Source organism: Hippoglossus hippoglossus, chromosome 5 (genome assembly GCF_009819705.1).
Source record: "Hippoglossus hippoglossus isolate fHipHip1 chromosome 5, fHipHip1.pri, whole genome shotgun sequence".
Taxonomy (NCBI): Eukaryota; Metazoa; Chordata; class Actinopteri; order Pleuronectiformes; family Pleuronectidae; genus Hippoglossus; species Hippoglossus hippoglossus.
The window spans coordinates 18,427,649-18,452,604 of record NC_047155.1 but is presented as its reverse complement, the minus strand read 5'-3'; the positions used below and the strand labels follow the sequence as shown (position 1 = coordinate 18,452,604).

At 40.7% G+C, this 24,956-nt stretch overlaps 1 protein-coding gene across 5 annotated transcripts; it reads left to right on the top strand.

The window, feature by feature from the left end:
- Nucleotides 1–1,029: 1,029 nt before the first annotated feature.
- srpk1b (SRSF protein kinase 1b) lies at nt 1,030–24,320 on the top strand. Of its 5 annotated transcripts, none has more exons than XM_034585595.1 (16): nt 1,030–1,131; nt 1,784–1,838; nt 15,401–15,534; nt 15,833–15,941; nt 16,060–16,147; nt 16,242–16,329; nt 17,485–17,591; nt 17,934–18,099; nt 19,323–19,348; nt 19,448–19,679; nt 19,813–20,268; nt 21,072–21,166; nt 21,330–21,437; nt 22,007–22,076; nt 22,325–22,417; nt 22,798–24,320. In XM_034585595.1, the coding sequence occupies exons 1-16, from the start codon at nt 1,119–1,121 to the stop codon at nt 22,980–22,982; spliced, it is 2,025 nt and encodes a 674-aa protein (XP_034441486.1). In that variant the 5' UTR covers nt 1,030–1,118; the 3' UTR covers nt 22,983–24,320. The 5 variants fall into 5 exon arrangements, with proteins under 5 accessions (XP_034441486.1, XP_034441484.1, XP_034441485.1 ...); XM_034585593.1 differs by having other exon boundaries at nt 19,448–19,712; XM_034585594.1 differs by lacking the exons at nt 1,030–1,131; nt 1,784–1,838 and adding an exon at nt 3,715–3,905.
- The last annotated feature ends 636 nt before the right edge of the window (nt 24,321–24,956 follow it).

Sequence of the window (24,956 nt, the reverse complement as noted above, 5' to 3'; positions counted from 1 at the left end):
GCTCAGCTGTCAGTCTTCACTCGCGCTCCTCCTCTTTGCCCATTTATTGGTTAGCCAGGAACTAGGAGGAGTCAGCACCGGCAAGATGGCGCCGGGTGAACGCCTACTACTAGCCTAATTTTCACTCTTCAGAAACCAACGGGTGACGTCACGGACCCTACGACCATTATATATACAGTCTATGATTGAGAGCTGTTTTTGTCTACTAATCTGATTTTAACACTTGGTTTTGGTTTGATTATTCATGTATTTATTTAGTATTTATTATAAAGTGTCCTTGGTTGTCTAGAAAATGACAAACTATTATTATTACTATAATTATTATAACTTTACATATAACGTCATTCATAGAGCACTTTTAGATGCAAAGTACAAAGTGCTGCATAAGAAAACAAATAGTTAAAATACAAAGTGCCACATAATAGAAAACAAATGGTTAAAATACAGAAGGAAGTATAAAAATAATAACAGTAATAAAAATAGATCTAAAAGAACAATAATGACCTGGCACAGTAAATTCAGGAATATGCCTCCTGAATTATTTATATTATTACGATGATGATGATTATGATTATAGTTATTATTATTATTATGATTACAATGATGATAATGATGATGATGAAGATGATGATGATTATTCTAGTGTAAGACCTCTGGGTGGCAGCAAATCACAAGTAGAGAGAAACTTCTAGGATGACCAAAACTCTAAGGTAGGAAAACAGCTGAAATAAACATTCTAATCATAATATAATATGTCAACTTCAGTTTATTTATCCAACAAAACACACCATTATTCTATGTACTCTGTGCGGATGAAATGAAAGTGTCACAGGTCAATGTGGTGATGAAAATCCCCACATTCCTTTGTGCACGTCTCTAAGTTTGAAGCTACTAAACCACACGAGGAAACTATATCATTGTGTAAACGTTAAATTCACCATCTTAAAGATACCGTCGCATGTTACAATGTGTGACAGCTGATTAAACTGGTTCCCTGCACGCCCCGCCCCCTACAGGCCATGCCTCTCTCTGGTGGTGTGTTCAATCTCGCGCATTTCAGAGTTGCCATATTTCCCGACGGTCCGTGAAGGTAGCTTGTGCTCTGACTGGTAACCAGCATGGAAAGAAAAGGTAACGTTGCTAACTAAAGCTCAGCGCGTTTCACACACAGCTCCTTTATCACGCGCGCGTTTCCTCCGGGCGTTTCTCCCATCGACGCCTTGTCGTGTCGCCCGTGACACAAGTGTTGGGACGGTCGGTGAAAAGTAAAAGTGGACCATGCGCTCCGCTCTGTGTGTATGTGGGTGGTTACAGTTAGCTAGCTGTAGCCGTCACTAGCATCTGTCCGCGTACAAGTCTGCGCCAAATTCTACATCCAGAGTAAAAAGTGACCCGCACAGTCCGTAAATCCACCAAAGGCTTTACCGGGGACCCGTATCATGCACATACAACTGCGTACCGTTCTCTGTGAATAACACTCCAGTCACCGTAGCTGCTAACTAGTAAAAAAAAAGCCTCTTATTTGAGGTAACACACCGCCGAGGCTAATTACTCCAGCTACCTGCTAACGCTAGCCAACGAGAGATGCTAATGAAAGCTGGAACTGCGTGTTTGTTTGTTTTACACCTGCAGCCCGGAGGCTCCCCCGCTCCTCTTCACCCAAAACAAGGAAATAGTCCTAAAAACAACAAGCCGACCCCCCCAGAGTCCGGACTGAAACCCGCACGTGAGGTGTGGAGCTTCGCTTGAGTCCGGCTCACACTGTTTTCTCTGTGCTTTGCAGTGCTCGCGATGCAGGCGAGGAAGAAGAGGACAAAGCCCAGGAAGCCTGGAAAGAAGTAAGATGAAGATACTTTACTTTTTCTATTCCCTCCTGAAACACAAAGCAGAGGGTTATGATATTGTCAGTCCACGTGTTTCTTCTCATTGGGATGACAAAAGCAAAAGGATGGGCTAACAATAATCATCACGCTAAGTATTGTTATTTATTTTATATTTAAAGGCTGACCTTTTCACCTGAGGGAAAGTTGTGGATTTAAACTCTTCTTTATGAGCAGAGAATGACCGTCACTGAATTAAAAAGCAAAACCTTTTACAAATCTGAGGTCGATCTATACAATGCATACACAATCAATACATACTGAACCTCTGTTGTGTTGCTATTGATTAAAATTACGTTGTGCTTATTATTGATCATGAACATTGCCCTAATCCATAACCTAAACACAAGTAAAAATACACAATACACATAAATACACACACAAATGTACAGAAAATACTTTAAAGAGACATTCAACCATCTTAACAAAGTAACACGGACAGTAAGGGAGTCCTGTATCCCACTGGGATACACTTACAATGGGCTCAAGTAGTTTAAGTGCTTGATTTGACATTATTCAGATTGTTCATAATGAGTCTCTATAGTTGACCTGAGTTGATATTTATGTAGATGTAAATATCTATATACACTGATAAGCCTAACTTTTTTTAATGCTGTTGTAAATCTTTTTATTCTGAACCATCAGTAATGTGATTCAAACTGATTTAGTTGTTCATGTTGTTTCATGGCTTCTAAAATTACCCTAATCTGCCACAGCATTGAAACCTTGTACATATTTTAATGTTGTGGCAGATCAGTGTACAGGTACAATTTCATCTGAAGTTAACTCATCAAATAGAAATAATAATAATTATTCTGACTCAAGTCCAGACACCATGCTTTAGGGTCCGTCCTGACATTAAATTGTGACTTTCCCACCTCCAGTAATGTAGAAAATATACATTTTAAATTAATATGAATTGGTTTATCACCACTGTTCTTACTTCTTTTTGGTAGATAATCATCATAATCAAGTGTGTGTGTATATATATTATATGTTATTCCTCTCGTGTGGTGCAGTGGGGGTCGTTCACAATCCAGAAGGTTGGTGGTTCGATCCCTGGCCCCTGTAGTCTGAAGTGAAGATAGTTAACCCCCAGTGGGCCCCCTGATGGCTGTGCAGGCGATGTATGAATGGTGAAAAAGTGCAGCTTATAGTAGCGCTGTATGAATGTGTGTGAATGAGGGAATGTGACTTGTACTGTAAAGTGCTTTGATAAGTCAAAAAGACTAGAACAGTGCCATTTAAATAGTCATTTTACCATATAAAGCTGTGGCTGTTCGAATTCAGTGAGATATGCTGTGGACTGCAACTTGGGACCTTTTTTTTAAAATATCATTTTGTAATGGCACCATTTAAAATATGCTGACCTAGCTAATAGTTCTGTTTTGCAGTTTATGCATGGATGTGCACACAGTTCCCTCCGGATTACTGTGATACTGAGGAAATCTTGAAAATGTCATGATTCATAAGACTGTGCATCACTCAGCCGCTGCCCAAGCTGCCGACCCTGCTGATCATCCAGCCAAACTACAATAACCCAACTCCCCATTTTTATCATTATTCATGTTCACCAGCAGTGACAGTGGTGCAGTGCAGCAGCTTTCAGTCGAGAATGCATCATTTCTGTCTGTAACCATCAAGCGAGTGGCAAGCATCCAAGCGTAACTCAACTCCTCAACGCTCTCTCTCTCTCTCTCTCCCCCCCCCCCCCCCCCCCCCCCCTCTCTCTCTCCCCCCTCTCTTGCCCTTCTACCCATCACACGTTCTCCCTCCCACTCTCTTGTGTCAGTCACTTCGTTGTGGCTGCTGTGCTGAGAGAGCATGCAGTAGCCTCTGCTCAGTTGAAGAGCCACAGGAGAGGAGAGAAGGTCCCAGTAGCCTTAGACAAGCTCTTTAGGTGCCATTTGCCTTTGCTGAGTTAGTTAGTTAGTTGGTTAGTGGACTCTGGGTCATGTGGCTCCTGGACTGGATCTTCTCCATTAATATCGCTGTGGTGAAGCTAGCCAGCGGCCTCACATGCAAGTGAGTAGTGCAGCATCAACCTGTGTATGCTTGATAACGATTAAGAGATGTCAGAGTCATGTGGTCTGCTCTGCTTGTTGAACGTGTGGTGATGGGAGTCGGCCAGTTTACACTGAGCATGGCTGACTTATTGATGGCTTGATTCATACTTGATTAAGAAACAGATGCTGACTATACTGTGTGTACCTGACTGCCTGCATGTGTGCTTTTTGTTTGCCTGTGTGCAAGCAAGCAAGAACGTGAATGATGATGTCCCTCTCGGGTTTTGGCTGCCAGCTGTTAAAATAGTTCATAGCCCACCCTATTTTATTCCTGCATTCACTGCATCACATTTTTTTGCATCACTTCAAACATGAAGCTAGTTGTTTGTGTAACTTTCTGTGCCTCAGATGTAATGTTAGGACTCAGTGTGCACCCAGGAGGCTGAAGAGGAGTATCCAGTGTTGTAGAGTGTTTACCAGCACCACTGCTCTCTTTTGTATTTTTTTGCTCTCATCTCCTCCTCTTCTCTCACAGCCATAGCTGCGGTTCATTATATAACCAATCAAATCTTTTATCATGTGCAGTTCTTTGTCCTTCTATCTCTCTCTCTCTCTTGCTGTTTTCTTTTTTTCCCATCACATCAGTGGCAGAATTACGTAAATATGTGTGTTGATTGTGAAGAGGAGGCAGGTTGCTTCAGGCGATGAATATGTCAGGGCTTCAGCTTTTTGTGCAGAAAGATTTGATTTAGTGAACTAAGGAAAACCTGTAGTGGCTTTACTGGTGCTGTAGTACACAAAACTGAAGTGTCCTCTTTGTGAATGCGTCTTTCTCTATAGTATAAGTCATGCAATCTCTGCTCAGGGGGCCTACTGTGTACATGAGACTATGGTCTGAACATGAAAGACACAGCTATCCCTATACAAACCTATATATTACAGCCCCGTGAAAGAGAACATTATTAATGGAACATGTTATTGCCATTATCTAACATGTGCATAGATCATGAGCAACACATTTGGACGTGTGCTTTTAGCAGGTGTTGGTAACATAAGAGAAATCCATGCAGCACATTCATCAACACTTTGTGTGCATTGCACCCTTGTAGTCACCCATCCCCAAGAGCTCCTGTCTTCTTCTGTGCCCTCGTTAATTTTACCATTGAGATCAGATAGGGCTGGAGGTGTGGAAACAACACGGCCAAGAGAAACCAGGAGACACTGACACTGTGTAATGTCAGCAGGAGTGATCGAGACGTAAAGTGGCCTGAAGGGAAATGTGGCCCAGGCCTTCACTTAGCGCGGCCATTCATCAAGCTCCTTGTGTACAAGACCGTTTAAGTATCAGCTAATTAATAAGGGGTTTGGAGGTGTAAATGTCCAGTTTTGTCGACTCAAATCAGGGACGATGCTAAAGTTTGGCAATGGAGTTATTTTTGGACTTAAAGTTCCAGTGTGTAGGATTTAGGTGAAAGGGATCTATTGGCAGAAATTGAATATAAAATACTCAGTGTTTTTTTTTTTTTTACTAGTGTGTAATCATCTAAATTGTACAAATTATTGTTTGCTTTACCCTAGAATGCGCCCTTTCTATTTAAATACTTTATATTTACATCGGGAGCGGGTCCTCTCCACGGAGGCCGCCATGTTTTTTACAGTCGTCCAAACTGGACAAACTAAACACATTTTGAGTTTTTATGACAACTGAAGGCTTCCACAGGTTCTTTCAGGTTTGAAAAAAAGGGTGAGGTGAGGGCTATTCAGCTGCAACATGCGACTTCACCACTAGATGTCACTAAATTCTACACACTGAACCTTTAAGTCACTGACCTAGTGTTCAAGTTCAACATGTAAATACAAATTCTCTTGTGATGTCTTGGTCATCTGAAAAAGACTCAACACTTGATTAGTAATTTGCTTTGGAACCTGTGAAAAGACAAATGTTTAATTTCAGATTTTTAATGTCAATATCTATATTGTGGCTTTAGGAAACAATATATAAATCAAAGCCCTACAGAGTAATCTGTTGGCCACTGAAATTTGGCCGATATGAGCCTTTCACAGAGGCATTGATATCATGTTTGCCGACATGCACCGATATGATAAATTAAATTTTACAGGATAAAGGCCACAGAGAAGATGTGCATTTACATTTTACATTGTATTTTTCTGACACTAAGTGCTTTAAAGTACAGTTTTGCCTTTTACCCGTTTACACACACATTCATACAGTGTGTCTATGTGCAGCATGCTCTCTGTCACACATCCCTCACACTGCCAGCACAGCGTTTGGGCAAGTTGGGGTTCAGTATATTGCCCAAGGACATTTCAGCATGCAGAATGGGGAAGATTAGGATCCAACCATCGACCTTCTGGTTAGTGGACGTCCTGCTCTACCTGCAGTTCAATACTGTCAAATAAAAGCAGTTACCAGACACTGACATTCATAGAGCTTTTTCAGACATTTTGATTTGTCGTAAGAAAGCAAAGGTACTGATGCCTCAGTTCTGTTGAGTATCACAGTCATGGCGGTGAGCACAGCTTGCACAATAGCTTCAGGCCTTGAAACTGGCCCATTTAAATCAAATTAAGGTGTAATTAATATTATGTATTTAACTGCTTCTCTTGCTATGCAGTTTAAATGTCTGCCATGAAAAATGTCTGCTGTTTAATACATAACAACACATCTTACCTTTTATTTTATAAGCCCGCAAACAACCCCTAGATATGTTTATATGTTTTCATCTTTGAACTGTAGCCGGTTGTGAACTGGTGTAAGGAGAAGGGAGCTTTTGAAGTGCTGTCACAGAGCCCAGCAGGTTGGTTAGTAAATACTTCATGTGGGTGAATTGTTCATTAATCCTCTTTCTAAATGTGGCAAATACACACAATTTGTGAATAATAGAGCTGTGGAGTTTTTACCCTCTAACCAAAACCCATCTTGTTTTTATGCTGCTTCGCTATTACTGTTCTGGGGTTTTCTGTTGAACACAATGATTGGAAATGTGGTAGTTCAACATTAAGAGGTACGCTGATGATCACTGTTGTTGTTGCATAATATTCATACATACAGTTCCTTCACATCTCTGCGTCAGACATGAATAAAGGTGCTCCGGGTTGTAGCACAACTACGTAAAATCAATTAAGATAAAATCAGTACAGATAAAAATTGTTTGGTTACAATTTTTCCAGTTAGGTTTTGGTAATTAAACAGATAAAATGCCACTTATTCATAAAGTGCATAAATGTAGACATAAGGGATTTTTAGGCCTTTTACACAGCAAACATTTCACCTTGTCACAGTAGGGCACAGATTTCACTAGAAACTATTTCAATGGGTCTACTGTGTTTTTTCAAGAAGCTTTGACAGTTAGCAGAAATGTACAACACCAGAACCCTGACCCTCATAAATAGAAATTAGCCATCAATAATTTTGCAATAGTTGCGCCTATGTTTTTTTTTTACTGTGGCATGTTTAAATATCCTCTGTGCTGCTACAAACAGTCCAGATAAAATGTTTTAAAACATGAAAATGAAATCTGATGAGATTGACAGCAACACATTGATTTATTATTTTATAGATGTTTCTAATGTGCCGTATCAGATATCCACACTGTAATTTGCAAGGCTTGCTAAATGTTGGATGAATGAACATTCTGACCATCAGGCTCCATTTCTAGCATCAGAAACACCACACAGACACATCATATTATTCATGTAATGATTAACAAATAGTCAGATTGGAAACAAACAACTCTCAACTCAAACACAAAAACAAATGGCATTTATCATTTGAAAATTAAGTTCTGTGTTATCGGAGTATAAGTAACATGATCAATTAAAAAAGGGATTAGATGACTGAATCACTGATAACAAAATAAAATCAGGGTAACTCCAAGTCACTGCCAGAGATGAAAAACTCTTTCCTGGTGTTTAAAGGCCAAATTATTAAGTTCTGAGGGGAAATGAAACTTTTGATTAATAAATCACTGTATAAATGAAGCTATGAGTGACATCAGAGTGATTCAGTAGAGAAGACAGTCAAACATTTGGGCACAGGGCCCTGGTGGTGTTTGTTTTCATCCTGAAGCTAATCCAATGTGCAACTTAATTTGTCAGATAGAGATCGAGTACAGATTGAAGAACAACCCACATCTGGGACACGCTTGTTAACTGGAGCCTTATTTTTCAGAGTTTCAGTAGGTTTTGATTCATGCTTGACATCATTAATAATTAATCTTGATCGTTTTGAGCAGGGTACGAAATTGTGACATGAAAATAATGAGTGCACACACAGTCTCAGTAGCAGTGCTGTTTCATTGCAAAAAATAAACTGATGAGTGAAGCACTGTTGGAATGGCAGGCGTGTAGGATGGAGGAGGTGATGATGATGATGGACAGACGAGGAAGGGAAAGAGGGAACAGTGTTGTTTTGGTCAGACAAGGGGGGAGGAGAGGGGTGCTGATGTCGTACCTCACCTGCAATGCAGTGCTGGGTTGCGTCACCCAATCACGTCCCAGCTGTTGGTGAAGGGGGCTGGGCCAGAGGCTGACGACAGCCAAGGAGAGTTCTCGGTCAGAGAGAGAGAGTGAGGGAGGGAGAGAGAGAGAGTGTGAGAGAAAAAGTGAGTGAGTGAGTCGGTGATTGTGCAGCGGTGCCCTGTGCTTCAGGACTACAGCAGTGTCTTCCTCCTCTTCGTTTTCTTCCTCTCTTCGCACACCCCCCTCTTTTCCTCTCCTCTTTGCCTCCACCTACCTCCTATAATCTCTGCGTTTCGTTTATCAACTCTGATCGCTTTCTCCTTCTCCACTCCACTTTCCAGCCCTCTCCCTGCTTTTGTTCTCTCATCCATCATTTTTTATCATTGTGGATGGAGTGAGTGTTTTTCCAATACCTGCACACTCTCCTCTCCTGTCCTTCCCCGCATCACAACCCATGGGTATCCGTGCATCTTGCAGGTAAGAGCACTGTGTGTGTGTGTGTGTGAGTGTGAGAGTGTGTTTGGGAGCAGGCATGACACAGTTGCAGGTTATTGTGAGTCATGTCTAGGTGTCTTGAGTGTAGCAAAAGTCCTTGAAGTATCCTGATCAGTGTCCATGTTCTCATCTGAGGACATATAACTGTCTTGGTGTGCTGCAGTGGAGAGAAAGAACTTGTCCACACGATCTCGAAATGCTCAATCATCCTTTGTGTTTTGGTTTTAAATGTAGTAAGGCTCTTGTTGGTTTTAAAGTCACTTTTAATGTCATGCACATTTGCTTAGCATTTCTCTATATATTGCCTCTTTTCTTCCATGTAGACATTTGTCCCTCCATCTTCCACCACTCTGTCTCTCTATCTCATTTCCTGCTCTCCACTCTGTCAACATTGTGTTTATTCTGGCAACAATATTTAGATCGAGTCCTTCTCCTGGGATCGAAGCGGCACATATTAGTTTTTCAACCTAACCCATCATCACAGGGATTGTAATAACATAAACTAGTCATTTCATTCTTAATCATAAAGAACTGTGGTGTGATTTCAGGTAGTAAAATACTTTTAGTATTATTCAGGTAACCAAGATATTTTTTTATGAAAACTGTACATTTTGTTCTAGTTTTATTGTAGAAGTGTCTTTCATATATACTCGTACTCATACTGTATATCTCCATCACCATCTCACTCGTGAAGCCATATGTTGTCATCAATGCAGGTTCTATGTAAAGGAGCCCAAACACAAAGAAAAATTTAAATGCAATGATAAGAATGCATAAATGAACATGGATGTTTGCCAAATAGAATGAATACATGTAAATGCTCTGGTCTTCTTTTCGTGAAGTAAGGTGTAAGGAGTTGCTAGTCTTTTACTTTTCCTACTTATTATATTTTCATTAGGAATAACATGAACAGATTCAGTCAATTTTTCTTTGCAAAAATCTATTTTATTCTGATCATTTCTAGTTTCCATTGAGAAGATGAAACTGCAGGAAAAACTGGTTTCAGACATGAACTCCGAAGGAAGTCCACAGAATTATATCCAAACTTTCTCCGGAATCTTCCTTTCATACATAAACAACGCAGCGGCAGATTCTCCGCACAACTTAGGGCTGGACGAATAAAGTCTGCAGTAAGTCTGGAGGCTCTCACTCGGACATTATCGTTCACTCATACAGCCCCTTTGGAAAATGTCGGAGGATGTTCGGAGTTCAATGCCTGTCTGAAAGCAGCTTTATTGTTCATTGTATTTGTTGTTACTCTAAAGCTTGAGCGTGTTCAGTGAGGGGAAATTGAGAATTTGTTATTACTTATGATGCGGACAAGAGGAGATTGACCCAGGTACTGCTACATTTGATCACTGTGTGCAGCCAAGAAAACAAACAAATGTTACTTCTCCTTCACAAAGTGAAGACTTTGTGGGCTGACAAAGATCTTGCAAGAAAGTGCTAAAATTCCTTGAGCCACTGTCTGTCCAAATTTAGACTGAGACTGGAGGCAGCACATTCATCTTTAATTAGCTTAATACTGTAAGTAATGATAGCATTGAATAAACGTTTTTAAAACCTAAAACAAGAGCTCTACAACCTGCTCTTGTGTTGTTGTAGAGCAGAGTGACAAAAAATTGTGAGCATGCCCACTCCAGCAACACCTTTTTTCTTTTTAAGAAGGGAGAGAAAATCCTCACAGCAGATGAGTGAAAATGTAGAAATGTCCTCACAGAATGAACAATCAAAATGGCTTTGTTTCAGCCTCTCTTCTCATTGAAGGATTCCTCCCACACAGGAACCAGACAGATGTATCTGTCGATGGTGGCGCACATTGGTAGATATTCAAACAGACGTTGCGGTATTTTCCATCAAACGTTGATAATGGTCTCTGCATCAAAATTCCTGTATCAGTCCGACTCTGAGAAACATGATACCTTTTGATAATTTGAAAACTCATTGTCACAGAAGAAAATGGCCTACTTCATTTGTTAATCTCTGCATCTCTGACCTCAGATCAACACTGTAATGCTTTTTACCCACATGGAGCAGTAACTAACAGCTGAGATCAGCAGGCGGCTAAATATGACACAGCTTTGTAAGCATGGTTTTTGCTAAGATGCAACTAAAGTGGTCCCTCTGCTCAGTCTTAAGCCAATGAACTGATTAGCTCGGCATGCTAATCCTTATGACTTTGTTGTTGTTTGCAAGCAGATCACAACAAAGTGTCCAAACCAATGAGTCAGTTTTTGATTCGTCTTCACCAACAAATAATAGTTAGAGAAGCACTGATATTTCCCTGTAAACAGTTTTCTTAAGAGGGTATCTGGCAAAGTCAGCTGCTTAGGCCTTCTTATAGCTTAGGAGATAATATGACTTGCTTTAATTAGGTCCAAATCCTTCTCAACACCATCACCAGTGTTTCTCTGTTTGACACCAGTGGCCTAAGCTGAAACGCCACGTCTAAATGCAAAACACGCAGGACTGCTGTAGGCACGACCAGAGTGTGTTCTCTAAGGAATGTAAGGAAAGATGGTGGTGCTGCTGAGGGTAACATCTGTCTGTTGTGCAGGATTTCTTGCTGGAGGCTGTTTGGATGCTACCTTACTTAACTCCACAGTGAAGCATGATCAACTGTCTGCGGTAATACACTAGCACATTTTGAGAACTCATGATGTTTGGTTAGTAAAGAATTGTGTACGCACAGAAATACTGGATCAGACTAACTTATCTGTTTTGATTTTGTATTTTATTTAGCCTTGATCTAGTTTATATATGGCTTTTAGTGTCAATGTGATGACAACATCACAAAACAACGCGCTGACCAGACATTTGGCCAGTTTTGTTGTGATTAATAGAAATTTGTGAAAATTAATTTAGTTTTCAGCAAAGGAAGATATTTCTAAATTTAAGGTATTGATACGAAAACAACGCAAACATGATCATGACATGCTCCATGGCACAAATCAAACATGCAAATTAAACTAGCAACATTTGCCGTTCATTGGTAACAGCATGTTAATGTTATTATGCCGACTCTGTCCTGTCAGTAATGAGAACAGACATGTAACTATCAAGTAACTTTCGCACTTGTGTGTGTGTGTGTGTGTGTGTGTGTGTGTGTGTGTGTGCGTGTGCGCGTGTGCGTGCGTGCAATGACGATGCAATCAACTTTTTGGCCTACAGGGGACACTAGCTCGTATCTGTGTCTGATGAGTTGAGAGGTGTCACCAGGGGCAGCATGGGACAACAATTCAGGCCAGGAGTTTGACTCCTTTTCACGCAAAGCACCAGACTAGTAAACAAATAGGCGGCACAGTAACTCTATGCCATCTATCAATGATGTCATTATTGTCAAGTGCCACAAGAATCTCCTTCTCTGTTGACAAGCAAAACAGTGAAAATATGATATTTCCAAGGGCTTTTACTTTTTAAATCTACATCAGAATGTTGTGATTTTGTCAGAGTGAGACTGTAAGGCGGTGAACTGTCATTGATGGTCTGTTTTGTTGCTTGAATTTAAATTTTCCTTTAATTATAAAGGTCTCAATTTATAATTACTTCATTCAGTTCAATTCATTTTTGTATTTTATTTGATTAATTCATTTGTTATCATTAATTCATTCATGCAGGAAGGTCGCTTTTATTTTGAAATCACTCCAACACGCTCATAACTTAATGCTTAGCAACAATGCGCACTGTGTAATGAGTGGGGGGGCTAGTTTGACCGTGTGTTTCGGAGTGGAGGCTGGTTTGACGGCAGTACTGCTGTAGAGTGTGAGTCACTTGACTGACTTGGTCCCTTCCTGGAGAACATGTCGCTTATTTTGCAGTATTTAGCTGCATCTCAGGCAAGAGCTTTTGCCTTCTTTATTCTTTCCCTCTCTGCTCCACCTTTCCTTTTCTTCACATCATGACCTTCCATTTCACCAGCAACTTGTTATGATACTATCAGAAGCAGGTGCATGGCTGCTACGATTTCAGATGGCAGAGCTGTAATATCTTTGGCTGCTATGTGAGTCGCAGGTGACGTCACGTATCCAGGTGGCCCCTCCGGCAGTGCCACTACATCCAGGCGGATTACGCAGAGCATGTCAACAAGAGACTCTGCGCTTTTCTAATCACTCACACGTTGAACGAATCTTTATAAAAACCTGCTGAATTCATATTTAGGTTCATGGATAAACGGGGTGTCGTGTGTAGCAGGAGGACTGCATGCAAAATGTTGGACCTTTTTTAGAATTTGTTTAAATATGTGTCTCCTAAATTTTCGAGCGAATGGTGTGCATTGATAACATATAAATTGAGCACAAGTCAGCGGGGGAGTGATGAGGGATCACATGCGGCAGGGTAATACAGCAAAGTACAACGATACCGGGTCTGTAATGTGTGTCTGCCATGACCCTGAAGCAGCGGCGGCAATACGTAGAACGTAGCGAAAACACTGTATATTATTGTTGGTCAAGTTATCAGTTCAAGGCAGATCAAATAGACCACCAGGCCACTGGGAAATGTCCTGGTGCTCCTGATGTGTGCAGTCTGCCACTGGGCATCAATGTCATTTTTTGGTTGTGCGTTTGTCACTGTGTGATGTGGAGCTGGTCAGAGACAGACAGTGCCGTTTCTTCTTTCAGCACCATGGACAGCACCCGAGGGTGCTCTCTGTGGTGGTTGTAGTGATGAGCTGCACCTTCACCGTCTGAGGAGCAGCTTGTTTCACTTGTTAGAGTTCCCAGCTTAAATCCTGTGTGAGGTATTTTCATGGAAACAGCCCTTTTCTCTTGTTACCCTCCAATGAGCTGTCCTCTAGGAGCAACCAGAGGACTGGTTTTAATAATTTATTCCGTCATGTTCAGATTCGCACAACACAACCTGCTCATTTAAGCACTGTGGAATCAACATCAGTTATTCAACAATACTATTACTATTTAATGAAATACGATCTTAGTGGAAGGAGTCCCGCTGTTTTAATGCTGTGTAGTTTTGTGGTGGTGCTCCAGCCTCAGTATGAGGGTTTGAAGTAAAACATGTCGCTCCACTCTTGTCTTTGTAACCAGCCATAGGTACTTTTACCTAACGTCTAACTAATTGACAATGCAGATTCATTAGCTTCAAAGTTAACTTTAATTTCTGATTTCAGAAATGTGCTATGATGGAGAGGTGTGTATGTGTAACTGATTCAAAACCATAATGATACTTTAAAGTAGAAAAAGCTGAGTTAAAGTGTAAATGTAGAAAAATAAATCAGATGCTGTGTTTTTATATTGTTTCATAGAGGTAGAAATGGCTCTGCTCTGCTGCAGCTCATCTAATCAGGCCACTTGGCCGATCTGATCCACTTTTGTTCTCCTGTTGGTTTTTTTGTGTCAGCCTGTACACCTGCAGTGCTTAAAGTCCATGTTTTCCACGAGACTATCCAATAATTCCAGAAATCTCTGTACGTCTCCAGAACCATTCAGCTCATTGCCTTCACACTAAGGAAGTGCAGGGTCAAATTTTATGCAACTTGGACACACAATGCGTTCAACATTAATAAACATTGAATATACAGGTGACCAGTGCTCTGTTGCAGCGGCAGCTGGGACTCATCAGCGTAAGTTATGTTGTCAATCACAACAACAGCAACAACAACAGATTCTCCAGTTCAGGGTTCTAGTTCATGTCGAGCTTTACAGCTTCAGGTTTCCATGGGCTGAGTCTAGCAGCAGGTCTTCACTGGCCGCAGCTCAACTGCTGCAGGTCGGTTTTACAGTTTCAGATAGAAAGCTGCAACCAGCATCACCACAGGCCAAGTACACAGCCCATTCCAAACAGGCAGGTCTACAATGGGCATTGCACTAGTACAGACAAAGACAAAATGTTGAACGTTCTTTTTTCAAAATACACTTGTAAACTAATAAGTAGCCCAGGTGCTGATTACGTGTTAAAAGGAGCTGAGTCATAGATACTCCTGTCAGTCGTCTTCAGGATGTCACAATCCTCAAAAGGATTTGGTTGCTAGAAAACTTCCACATAAAGCTGCCACTATGACTTCTGTGTTACTTATGCTATTGTCACTATAAAGTATTTTTCATGGAGATTGTCAAACTATATTATATTTAATAATTTAAATTGATTAAGTTTTTGCAGTTTTATTCTTGAAGTTGCTTGAAATATTTAACATAAAAAGGTGATTTTTTTTTTTTTTTTTTTCTTTCCCCTGCCTAGCTAGGGTTACTGTGATTACTAGTAAAAAGTGCTGAGTCAGTGCCTGGATATTGATCTTCAATGTTAATGTCCTGGTGTAACATCTATTATTACACAACTGTTCTGTCACAGAAATGTTAAACAGTCTCCTGATCTCTGCTTACTTGCGCTTTTGGTGAAATAAGAATTTATCCTTTTCTAATATTATCCCTTATGAGTTCCTCTGGATTAAAGCACACTGTACTGCTCTTTGATGCATTTTTTAAATTGAGTCTCTGGGTCAGTACATTTCTTTTATGGTCCTCTCTGCCATTGTTTTTTTCATTAAATCTGACTCTTACCATCCCTTTCTCTGTTTCTCTTCAGACCAGAGCCTCATGGTCGTGGTGGTGGCGGTGGTTCTCAGCCGGGTCAGGCAGACTCTCCCCTCCCAGAGCAGGACGAGGAGATCCTGGGCTCTGATGACGACGAGCAGGAGGACCCCAATGACTACTGCAGGGGTAGGACGTCTCCCATACTGCTTCACTCTTCAGATTATAGACAGTTGAATATAATGTGGTTAGTAGGGCACTGGCATAAAATAGTATATAGTTTATCCTAATTTGTATCAGCATGGATTTAGTGATAATACACAGATGATCTCAGATGATTTTTAATACTGGTTTTTGCAAAACATCTCTGTGCATATTAACATGTTTGAATTAAATCATCTTGTAGTCCAGCTTCGTATATTAAAAACAACATTGTTTGAAATGACCTGCATGCGTACAAACTGCCCGTCTGTCTGTCTTTGGGTAGGTGGATATCACCATGTGAAAATCGGAGATCTGTTCAACGGGAGATACCATGTGATCCGTAAGCTGGGCTGGGGCCATTTCTCCACTGTGTGGCTGGCCTGGGACATCCAGTAAGTTGCCTCCTCACATTAGAGTTTTAAGGATATATGTGTTGATAGGGCTTATAATACTGCCAGTGAATGTGTTGTGATGAGTAAAATGACAATGAATTTTATGTGTTTTTTTCAGGGAGAAGCGTTTTGTGGCCATGAAGGTTGTGAAAAGTGCTGAGCATTACACAGAGACCGCTCTGGATGAGATCAAGCTGCTCAAATCTGTAAAAGCACACAGCCATCATGACGTGAACATTTCCACTCTGACTCATACTCCAGTTTTTATTCAAAATACCATTTTTTGTGTGTGTTTGTCAGGTAAGGAACACGGATCCCAATGACCCCAACAGAGAGAAAGTGGTGCAGCTTCTAGATGACTTCAAAATTTCTGGCATGAATGGGACTCGTATCCTCTTTGAGAATCAAACTTGGCAACAGCTAACAGTTTGTGTGTTGGCAAAATACAGAAATCCACAACCAAATTTCTATTATATGTACAACATTTTTCCCACATTTAAACAGACTAATAATAGTCTAAATGATGGAGCTTGCAGGTTTTAAAAGTAATATCTTGTATATAAACTGAACCAAAATACATTTTACAGTTTTTTTTATTTGTTATTATTTGAAGCTCTTTTCAGGCTGTTTGTGGTGCTGTCATTCTGCGAAGGAAGGAAACATTGCAACAATCACAATTGAATTGCTTGGTTTCATTCCATTTCCTCTTGTTGCTGTCTCAGTTTGATGTCCGGGATTCATGATGTGGTTTCATTCCAGACCAAATAACTACTTGGGTGTTGAACATTACAAGGAAAAGACTGCATCATCTCAGGCTGCACATTAATTATTATAATTGTTGTTTTTGTGCATGAAAAGCCGCATTTGTCTGCATCATGTTCAAATATGGACTCGTCTCAGGAAGAGTTCCAGAAGAATGATTGAGTTTGAATACAAACAGTATTGACAAGATACAATTACAGTGTCAGTCATGCAGAGGTTAACTTTCTCCAAATTCAACCTTACCGCCACTGATCATGGTTCACAGATGTTCATGTGACATTGGGCTACTTCACTGCGGTGGTCGTCTTTAAGTGTAACAGTCTCTCTCTCTGATGCAGTAACAGTTGCTCCGTCCCTTTCTCTCCCAGAAGAGTAGCCAGATGAGGATGATGAGGATTTGTTGTCTCAGATATCCCCTGGTGCCCATTCATTCTCTGGAAACTTAAGGGAACTGTTGTGATGTTAGTTGAAAGCATGTCCACAGGCATGGAATATCTTGATAGGGCTTGAGAGTCAAAGCATGAACCTGGAGATGGTATCAGCAATGATGTGTGTCTATAGAAACTCAATGAGGTCAGTTAATCATTTTTATCAACTAGACTTAACTGTCAGTGTCAGGCTTGGCTGCTGGGAAATGTACATATCTGTGTCTCCAGTACCAAACTGCACTTAAATCAGGTTTCCTGTAAAAAATCTATTTTGGCTCTTGATCAGGAATGTTTTTGTTTGTGGAATATCCGATTTATTTATTTAAATAGTCCTTGACTTTGCGTGACCTCAGATGTGTGCATGGTATTTGAGGTGCTGGGATATCACCTTCTGAAGTGGATCATCAAATCAAATTATCAAGGCCTGCCCCTGCCCTGTGTCAAAAGCATCATTCAACAGGTACTGTACAGCAACACGAACACAAGTTTACTGACCAAATCAGAAAACTGGTGGGTCTATGTTTGAGATGTTCCGATACCCTTTTTCCTTTTCCAGTACCGATTCTGATACTTTTTACCAATTCATTTAAGAAAATAAAAACTTGTAAAACAAAAATCTTTCTACAATAGTCAATAATACATTTTGATACTCTGTCTAGAAGGACCTAGAAGTTCTGGTTAATTGATTTTGTACTTTTACTCCAGTGGATTTGTCCTACAGCTTCATTTAAAATTTGTAACCATAGCAGGAGACACATGAAAAATTGCTGTACGCTGATGATGCATCTCCGCTGCACCGCAGGTTCTGCAGGGTTTAGACTACCTCCACACCAAGTGTAAGATCATCCACACGGACATCAAACCAGAGAACATCCTGCTGACTGTCAACGAGCCCTACATCAAGAAAATGGCTGCTGAAGCTACACAGTGGCAGAAGAGCGGCGCCGCACCTCCCTCGGGTTCTGCAGGTCACCACTTTTCTTTTTCCTCAGCTCCTCACTAAGCAACCTTTAGAGGTTTGGTCGGCGTGTTGCTGACAGAAGAGACATTTGCTATTTAGATTTCTCAGCAGGTCTGTTGCCTTTTAGTGGTTTAGTAGAAATGTTATCGTAATAAGTATTGATTTGACTGTGATACTATTTATACGGGTCATTTGATTTAATCAATTCTACTTAGATTGGACAAGATAAAACAACTGTGTGGTAAGAGTAAGATGCTTATCCACCACTGTGTGCATGTGTGTTACTTGCATCATACAGAAATGTGAGGGTTGTGACTTTAAAGGGATAGTTCACCCAAAAATGAAAAAATTACTATCTACTCACCAGTAGATAGTCTGCACCAGAGGGGTGGGTGTTTGAGTCCACAAAACACTTCTGGAGTCTTAGGGGAAAACTTTGTAGCTGCCGAATCAATACAATTTAAATCAATCGTGGCCGCTTCTTCAAACATGATAAAATAACAGAAAAAACATAACATGCCTCCATACCGCTCGTGTGGTGTCATCCAAGTGTCTGCAAGCCCCGACGTCCATATTCGACTCTAAACAAGGTCGTTTACACCGTGTTTTAAGCCTAAAAGTCCATCGGCAGTAGCTAAGCTAGCACGTCCGACGGTCCATGAATGCATCTCGTAGGAAGATATCAGTGGACTTTTAGGCTTAAAACACGGGGTGGATGACGCCGTTTTAAGTCGAATATGACTGTCGGGGCTTGCGGACACCACACGAGCAGTATGGACGCATGTTGTGTTTTTTCTGTTTTATTACGTCTGAAGGACTCACCATTGACCAGAATTGTATCGGATTCGGCTGCTTACAAAGTTTACCCCTGGGACTCCTACATTGTTTTGTTGATTTCACCTACCCCTCCACCGGCATAGTGGTGAGTAGATAATGAGTGAATTTTCATTTCTGGGTGAACTATCCCTTTAAGGCACGTGTGTGTTTCTAATAAAAGAGGAGCACTTTAGCTGTTTGACAGTATGAGTCACGACTGGATTGCTTATGGAAATTACCAGCTTGCTCAGAGGAGTGTGTGACTCTTGCTGAGCTGGGTGCTGCTGCAGAGATAATCTATTAGAACAGCTTGGTGTGAATCAACACAGCCACCCGAACAGAATACTAATTATAGAGAGGCGACACGTATGTCGTTCACCACTGTAATCCTCTTATTTTTCCTGTTTCCCACAGTGAGTACAGCCCCACCACCCAAACCAGTGAGTTATGTTTTTAAACCAAATTCTCCAATGTGACACTTTGTGAATATTGTGAACCAAGTCGTTCTACAAACTCACTCTGTTGTCCTCTTTGCCCAGATGGCCAAAATGTCAAAGAACAAAAAGAAGAAGATGAAGAAGAAGCAAAAGAAGCAGGCAGAGCTGCTGGAGAAAAGGATCCAGGAGATGGAGGGAGGAGTGACACTTGAAGGCTGTGAAGACGAAGACGACGAAGAGACGACGACGACAGAAACCACAGAGGATACGACTTCCTTGGCCGCCTTGTCCACGTCTACCACGCTGCAAGACATCACTAACCACGCCATCACAGGTGAACGACCAGATCCTGTTTCCCATTCAGACGGTGGATAACTTCTATTAGTTCAAATGTTATTATTTAATTCATGGTTTAAAAAATCTGATCTGTAGTGATATGAATTAAACTAAGTCAATTTTTGCCACAGACACGTCTCCCGACCAGCAGCCCCCACAGACGTCAGAAGGAAACGAACAAAAAACGGATTTGGCCGAGGAGGAGAACAAGATGGACGTGAACTACAACGGCATCGCCTCCAAACCGGAGAGTGAGGCCAGCCCGGAGAGCCAGGTTCATGGGACTGAGCAGTCAACAGAGGAGAAGGAGGACCAACAGAATGCAAACCAAGCAGAAAACGACACAGAGGCCAACGACACAGAGGCCAACGACACATTAAGCAACAAAGAAGAGCATCAGACCTGCAATGGTTCACCTGAGGACCCGGACCCAGACCCGGACACAGACCTGCAGCAGGTCCCCGCCCCCCTCAGCCCAGACTCTGTCACTGTAGAGATAAAGGAAGGCGAGAAAGAGGAGAAGAGGGAAGAAGAAATGGACACTCAAGGGGAGAAAAGAAGGGAAGAAGACGAGAACAGTCAGAACGGTTAGTTAAAAAAGAAACCCTTGTTTTCCTTTGTTTTCAACTGTCGATTTATTTCATAATTTTTGCGTTTAGCATTTGACATGTATGTATATTGGCATTTTAAATTCATTATGTAAACTATAATTCATTTTTTATTCATTTTTTAAATTATTTTATGTCTTTTATAAGATTATCTATACACTCAACGCTGACATTTAACCTAAAATCCTAACTTGTGATAATGCTATGAATCAGTTTGTAGTATTTTGTAGTAGTTTGTAATTGTGTTGATTGTTTGGTAATAACATATATTAGATATTTAATGTTATTATATTATAGGCGACATGAGATAGGCAAACTTGTATTGGACAGAATTTATTTTCAGTGTCATTGTAAAATAATTCAACAGAGACCTGAGAACAGGGGATTTGTACAATCAGGAGGCAGAACAAGGGATTTCCAGGAGTGAATAATTCATGGATCTTGATTTGAGAAAAATAAATCAGGTATATTTAGGCAACTGATATTTATTTGAGTATTTACATTTTGACGTAGCTGGATTGACATCAAGTGGACTATTATTTGGGCCTTGACGGAGGTATGCACTCTGAGTGTTATGCTAGTTAAACTTATAGTTAAAGTTCCTTAACCCTCAAATCTGCTGTAGCAGCATCCTCTCTGACAGAGGTGGGATTCTTTTTTTATTCCCAGTTGTGGGTGCAGTGCGCCAGTCCCAGTGCAGTCGGATTCAGTCTGTCGGCTTCTTCCATGTGTCTAACCTTTATTTGGTTATTCTTCCTCACTCCCTCTCCCCTCTTTAACAGGAGCATCGGGCAGTATGCTAGTTAACCCCCTGGAGCCCATCAATGCCGACAAGGTGCAGGTTAAGATCGCTGACCTTGGTAACGCCTGCTGGGTGGTAAGTACAAATATATATTTGAACTTTTTATTTTATAGTAAAGCGCCCCTAAAGAGTTTGTTTATTGTGAAGATTCCTGTTGCTTCAAATCTGACTGTACAAGGGTCAAAACACCATCTTATTTTTTATTCTGTGTCCCAACATTTCTCTCTCCTTCTCACAGAACAAACATTTCACAGACGACATCCAGACGAGGCAGTATCGCTCTCTTGAGGTGCTGATGGGAGCCGGCTACAGCACGCCAGCTGACATCTGGAGCACAGCCTGCATGGTAAGACACACACACTCCTGTAGAAATATAAAGAACGATGGCATAAACACTGAATGTAACAGGAAGTGGTAAAGTTAAGTCTGTGGATTTTTATCATAATCAAATATGGTTGTATTATGTTAATTTGACCTATTTCCAACACTATTACTGTGCTCCATGGTTGCACTATCCAGTGTCTGTGTCATGCAGGTTGCTCCATGTGCCAATACAAACACTTAATGCAACAAATCCTGAAGACGTTTCTCTACAGCGTCATCAATGGTCAAAAACTCCACAAGGAAGCTTTACATTCCCCCAGAACATGTTGAGTTTGGTCTCCTCTCTTCATTAGAAACTCATGGTAGATCAGAAGGTGGAAAACATGTCTTTAAAAAGAGATGCACACAACTACTGGAGAGAAATAGGCTGATAAAAGAGAAGGTATTGTCAGTGAAGATCAGATGTTGCTCACCCTCAGAATGAATCTTAAGACAAGACGCACACAAACAAAGAAGAACAAAATAAGAGAGAGATTTCACATGTCTTTGTATTTATTTAAATCCATTACTCTACTTGTTTTTTTTCCTTAGGCTTTTGAACTTGCCACTGGAGATTATCTGTTTGAACCCCACTCAGGAGAAGACTACTCTAGAGATGAAGGTTAGTGTTTGTTTCCCTACGGACGTCTCACTTAAAACCCAAGATATCAGTGTTTAAATACAGGCTAAAGAAAGTGTGAATGCGAGATTAATTTGAGGAAATATACACCGTGACATTTGATCTAATTGCTTTGTCTTCTACTAATGCTGAGAAGTCTTGTTATATTCGATCAGATTTGAGCAAATAAAAAAATCTAGTTCAGTCCGATACTTGTGTTTCACCGCGTGTTTTTCTCTGCATCCCCGTAGATCACATAGCCCTGATCATCGAGCTGCTCGGTAAAGTTCCTCGGAAACTGATCTTGGCAGGAAAATACTCCAAGGAGTTCTTCACCAAGAAAGGTAAACACACCCGCCCCTGTCCCCAGCTGCCTGCTGGAGCTAGTTTTTTCCATTAATTACCTGGACTGTGGTCTGATTTGTCCCACTGCTGTTTATTATGAACAGAAATTATCACAGATCCCTGACATCATGTTTTCAGCTCTTGTTTTATTGTAGAGCTTGTTAATTGTTGTTAATTGTTAATTGTTGTTAATATTGCACCTGAACACCTGATTGGTTTGAGCGCAGAACTTGCAAATCAAATTATTATTCGGTCATAGAAATAATCCAGTTGATTTATTTCAACCAAAAACACTATTACACAAACCATTATTTTGTATATTATATAATACCTGTGAACACCCTATATACTAACTGTGTACTTGAATATTTCCACCCAGGTGACCTGCGTCACATTACCAAGCTGAAGCCGTGGGGTCTGCTGGACGTCTTGGTAGAGAAGTACGAGTGGACGAAGGAGGAGGCGCACTCGTTCAGCACCTTCCTCCTGCCCATGCTGGACCTGGTGTCTGAAAGGAGAGCCACAGCGGCCCAGTGCCTCTCCCACCCATGGGTTTCATCCTAGAGGCCACTTGTGCACGCGACCGCCCTCCGATTGTGAGGGGGATGCATTAGGCTTAAAGTTTCTGGGCTTGAAAAATACACACTAGTGTCTGCGAGAGCCTGCATCACGCCTGCGTCCTCCTGTCATGGATCTCCGAGGCTCCCTACACACATTTGAAATTATCTTAACAGCTAAAAGAAGACTGCTGCCTAGTCTTTGTCCTGTTATGGATTACACTGGTTATAGAAGGAACTTGAGGGCCTCTCCTTATATTTCTGGATCTTTTTTTTTTCTTTTTACTTGCTGCAGGGGACTCATTGACTTTGCTTTGTTTTTTTTGTTTTTTTTTTGCTTCTAACTCAAACTCTTTCTCTGCAGCACATTACTCTCTGTACTTTTAGCTATAGATAATGAATTCTGTTGGATTTTAAAAGAAATTTGCACTTGTCTACAAAAACAGAAACAAAGATCGCCATGAAAGCCACATGCTGTTATCATTCTGATCATCGATTAGCCCATTAGACCCATCTTTGTTTGCCAGTCATCACGTTAGCCGTGCCAACTTTTATGCTTTTGGCTGTCAACTGTGTGCAAAGTGCTCAGAATTAATAACTGCATAGTGCAAACAGGCATGTAGAGCAACTAGTAACCCTCTCCGCACTGGTAAATTAGCTTAGACCTCAAGAACCTTTTGTACATTTGTATACAGACAGCAGCACCGGAGTAGTAAGCGTACGTTCCATACGTCTCATCCAGAAATCCCACTGCGTATCGTAGGACTTGTTATAGATATTCTTTTTCACTTCAGCTTTGTCTCATCCTGGTACAATATAATGCGATTCGTTTGCCACATGCATGAACAAAAGACGGTACACTGGATGCTGTTTCATACATGGATCGTTTTTTTTACTTCTCAATAGTTGCTTCATACACCATAACCCATATTACCAGTGACAGTCCATGTGAATCCTCATCCTGTGTGAACAGTGTACCAAAGAGTCGGCCTTTAATCTCTCCCTACTCACACTGTTAGCTTTGTACGGTGTTTACTGGAGGAGGTTCTCAGCAGTGACTATTGATGGCAGAAGCTACAACGGTAAAGCATTTTTTTTTTTAGATACTTTTTAGAAGAATGTCCAGGTGATTTCCAGCCATATAAAAGTTTAGCTTCCACTGTCTCCGCTGCACATGGAGGTGATGAATTGGAAAATACGATTGTACTTAATATTGATGCTGTAATGAGGCTTCAGACCCATTTTTCTTATTTTTCTACAAAATCTCTCCTTACCATGTCTCCCCTCTTCATTTTGTTGTCAATTTTTTCTGTAGGTAATAAGAATAAACATTTTTCAAGATCTATCTGCACTGCTTTTGCCTCATGCATCGCCACTGCTGTGTAAGAGGATTGCATTCACTGATTTCATTTTATATCACAGAGATTTGTGTAAACATATCTGAAAATGCCAGGATCATGCAAGTTACATAGACATCTAGGAGCAGGATATGTATTGAGATGTTTAACACAGCTTATTTTTATTTTCAGCACCATCAGAATTACCAGGTTATTGCTTGGGAGAGAGGAAAACAACATTAAGCAATAGTCATATTGTGATAAAAAGTTTATTTTAAAGATGTGTTGAAACATGTTTTTGGAAACATGTCCCATCAAAACATGGGATGTTTGTGAAGTCATTGAAAAATGAAACATGTTCAGATTAATGGTTATAAATGACAATTAGCATGTTCATTCTCGCATTTCAAATGACGTCTCAGAAAAAGCCACATGAATGAAAATAATGAATTCAATAGTCAGGAGCAGCTTTATATTTATAATTTATAACTGGAAGCTCCGTTGACATATTCGCACATTGAATATGTGAAATATTTTTACCTTTTTAAAAAGCCATATAGATAATGTGAAGCTGGAGCAAGAGGAAGCCGGTGACTGATCATGATTTAAAATGTCTGTTGACAAACTGTTGAGAACAAAATTGA

Coding starts and splice junctions, on each gene's coding strand:
- srpk1b (XM_034585591.1), top strand. CDS start 3,835: ATGTGGCTCCTGGACTGGATCTTCTCCATTAATATCGCTGTGGTGAAG. Junction 18,100..19,322: donor ACCTCCCTCGGGTTCTGCAG/GTCACCACTTTT, acceptor TGTTTCCCACAG/TGAGTACAGCCCCACCACCC. Junction 22,418..22,797: donor GGAGTTCTTCACCAAGAAAG/GTAAACACACCC, acceptor ATTTCCACCCAG/GTGACCTGCGTCACATTACC.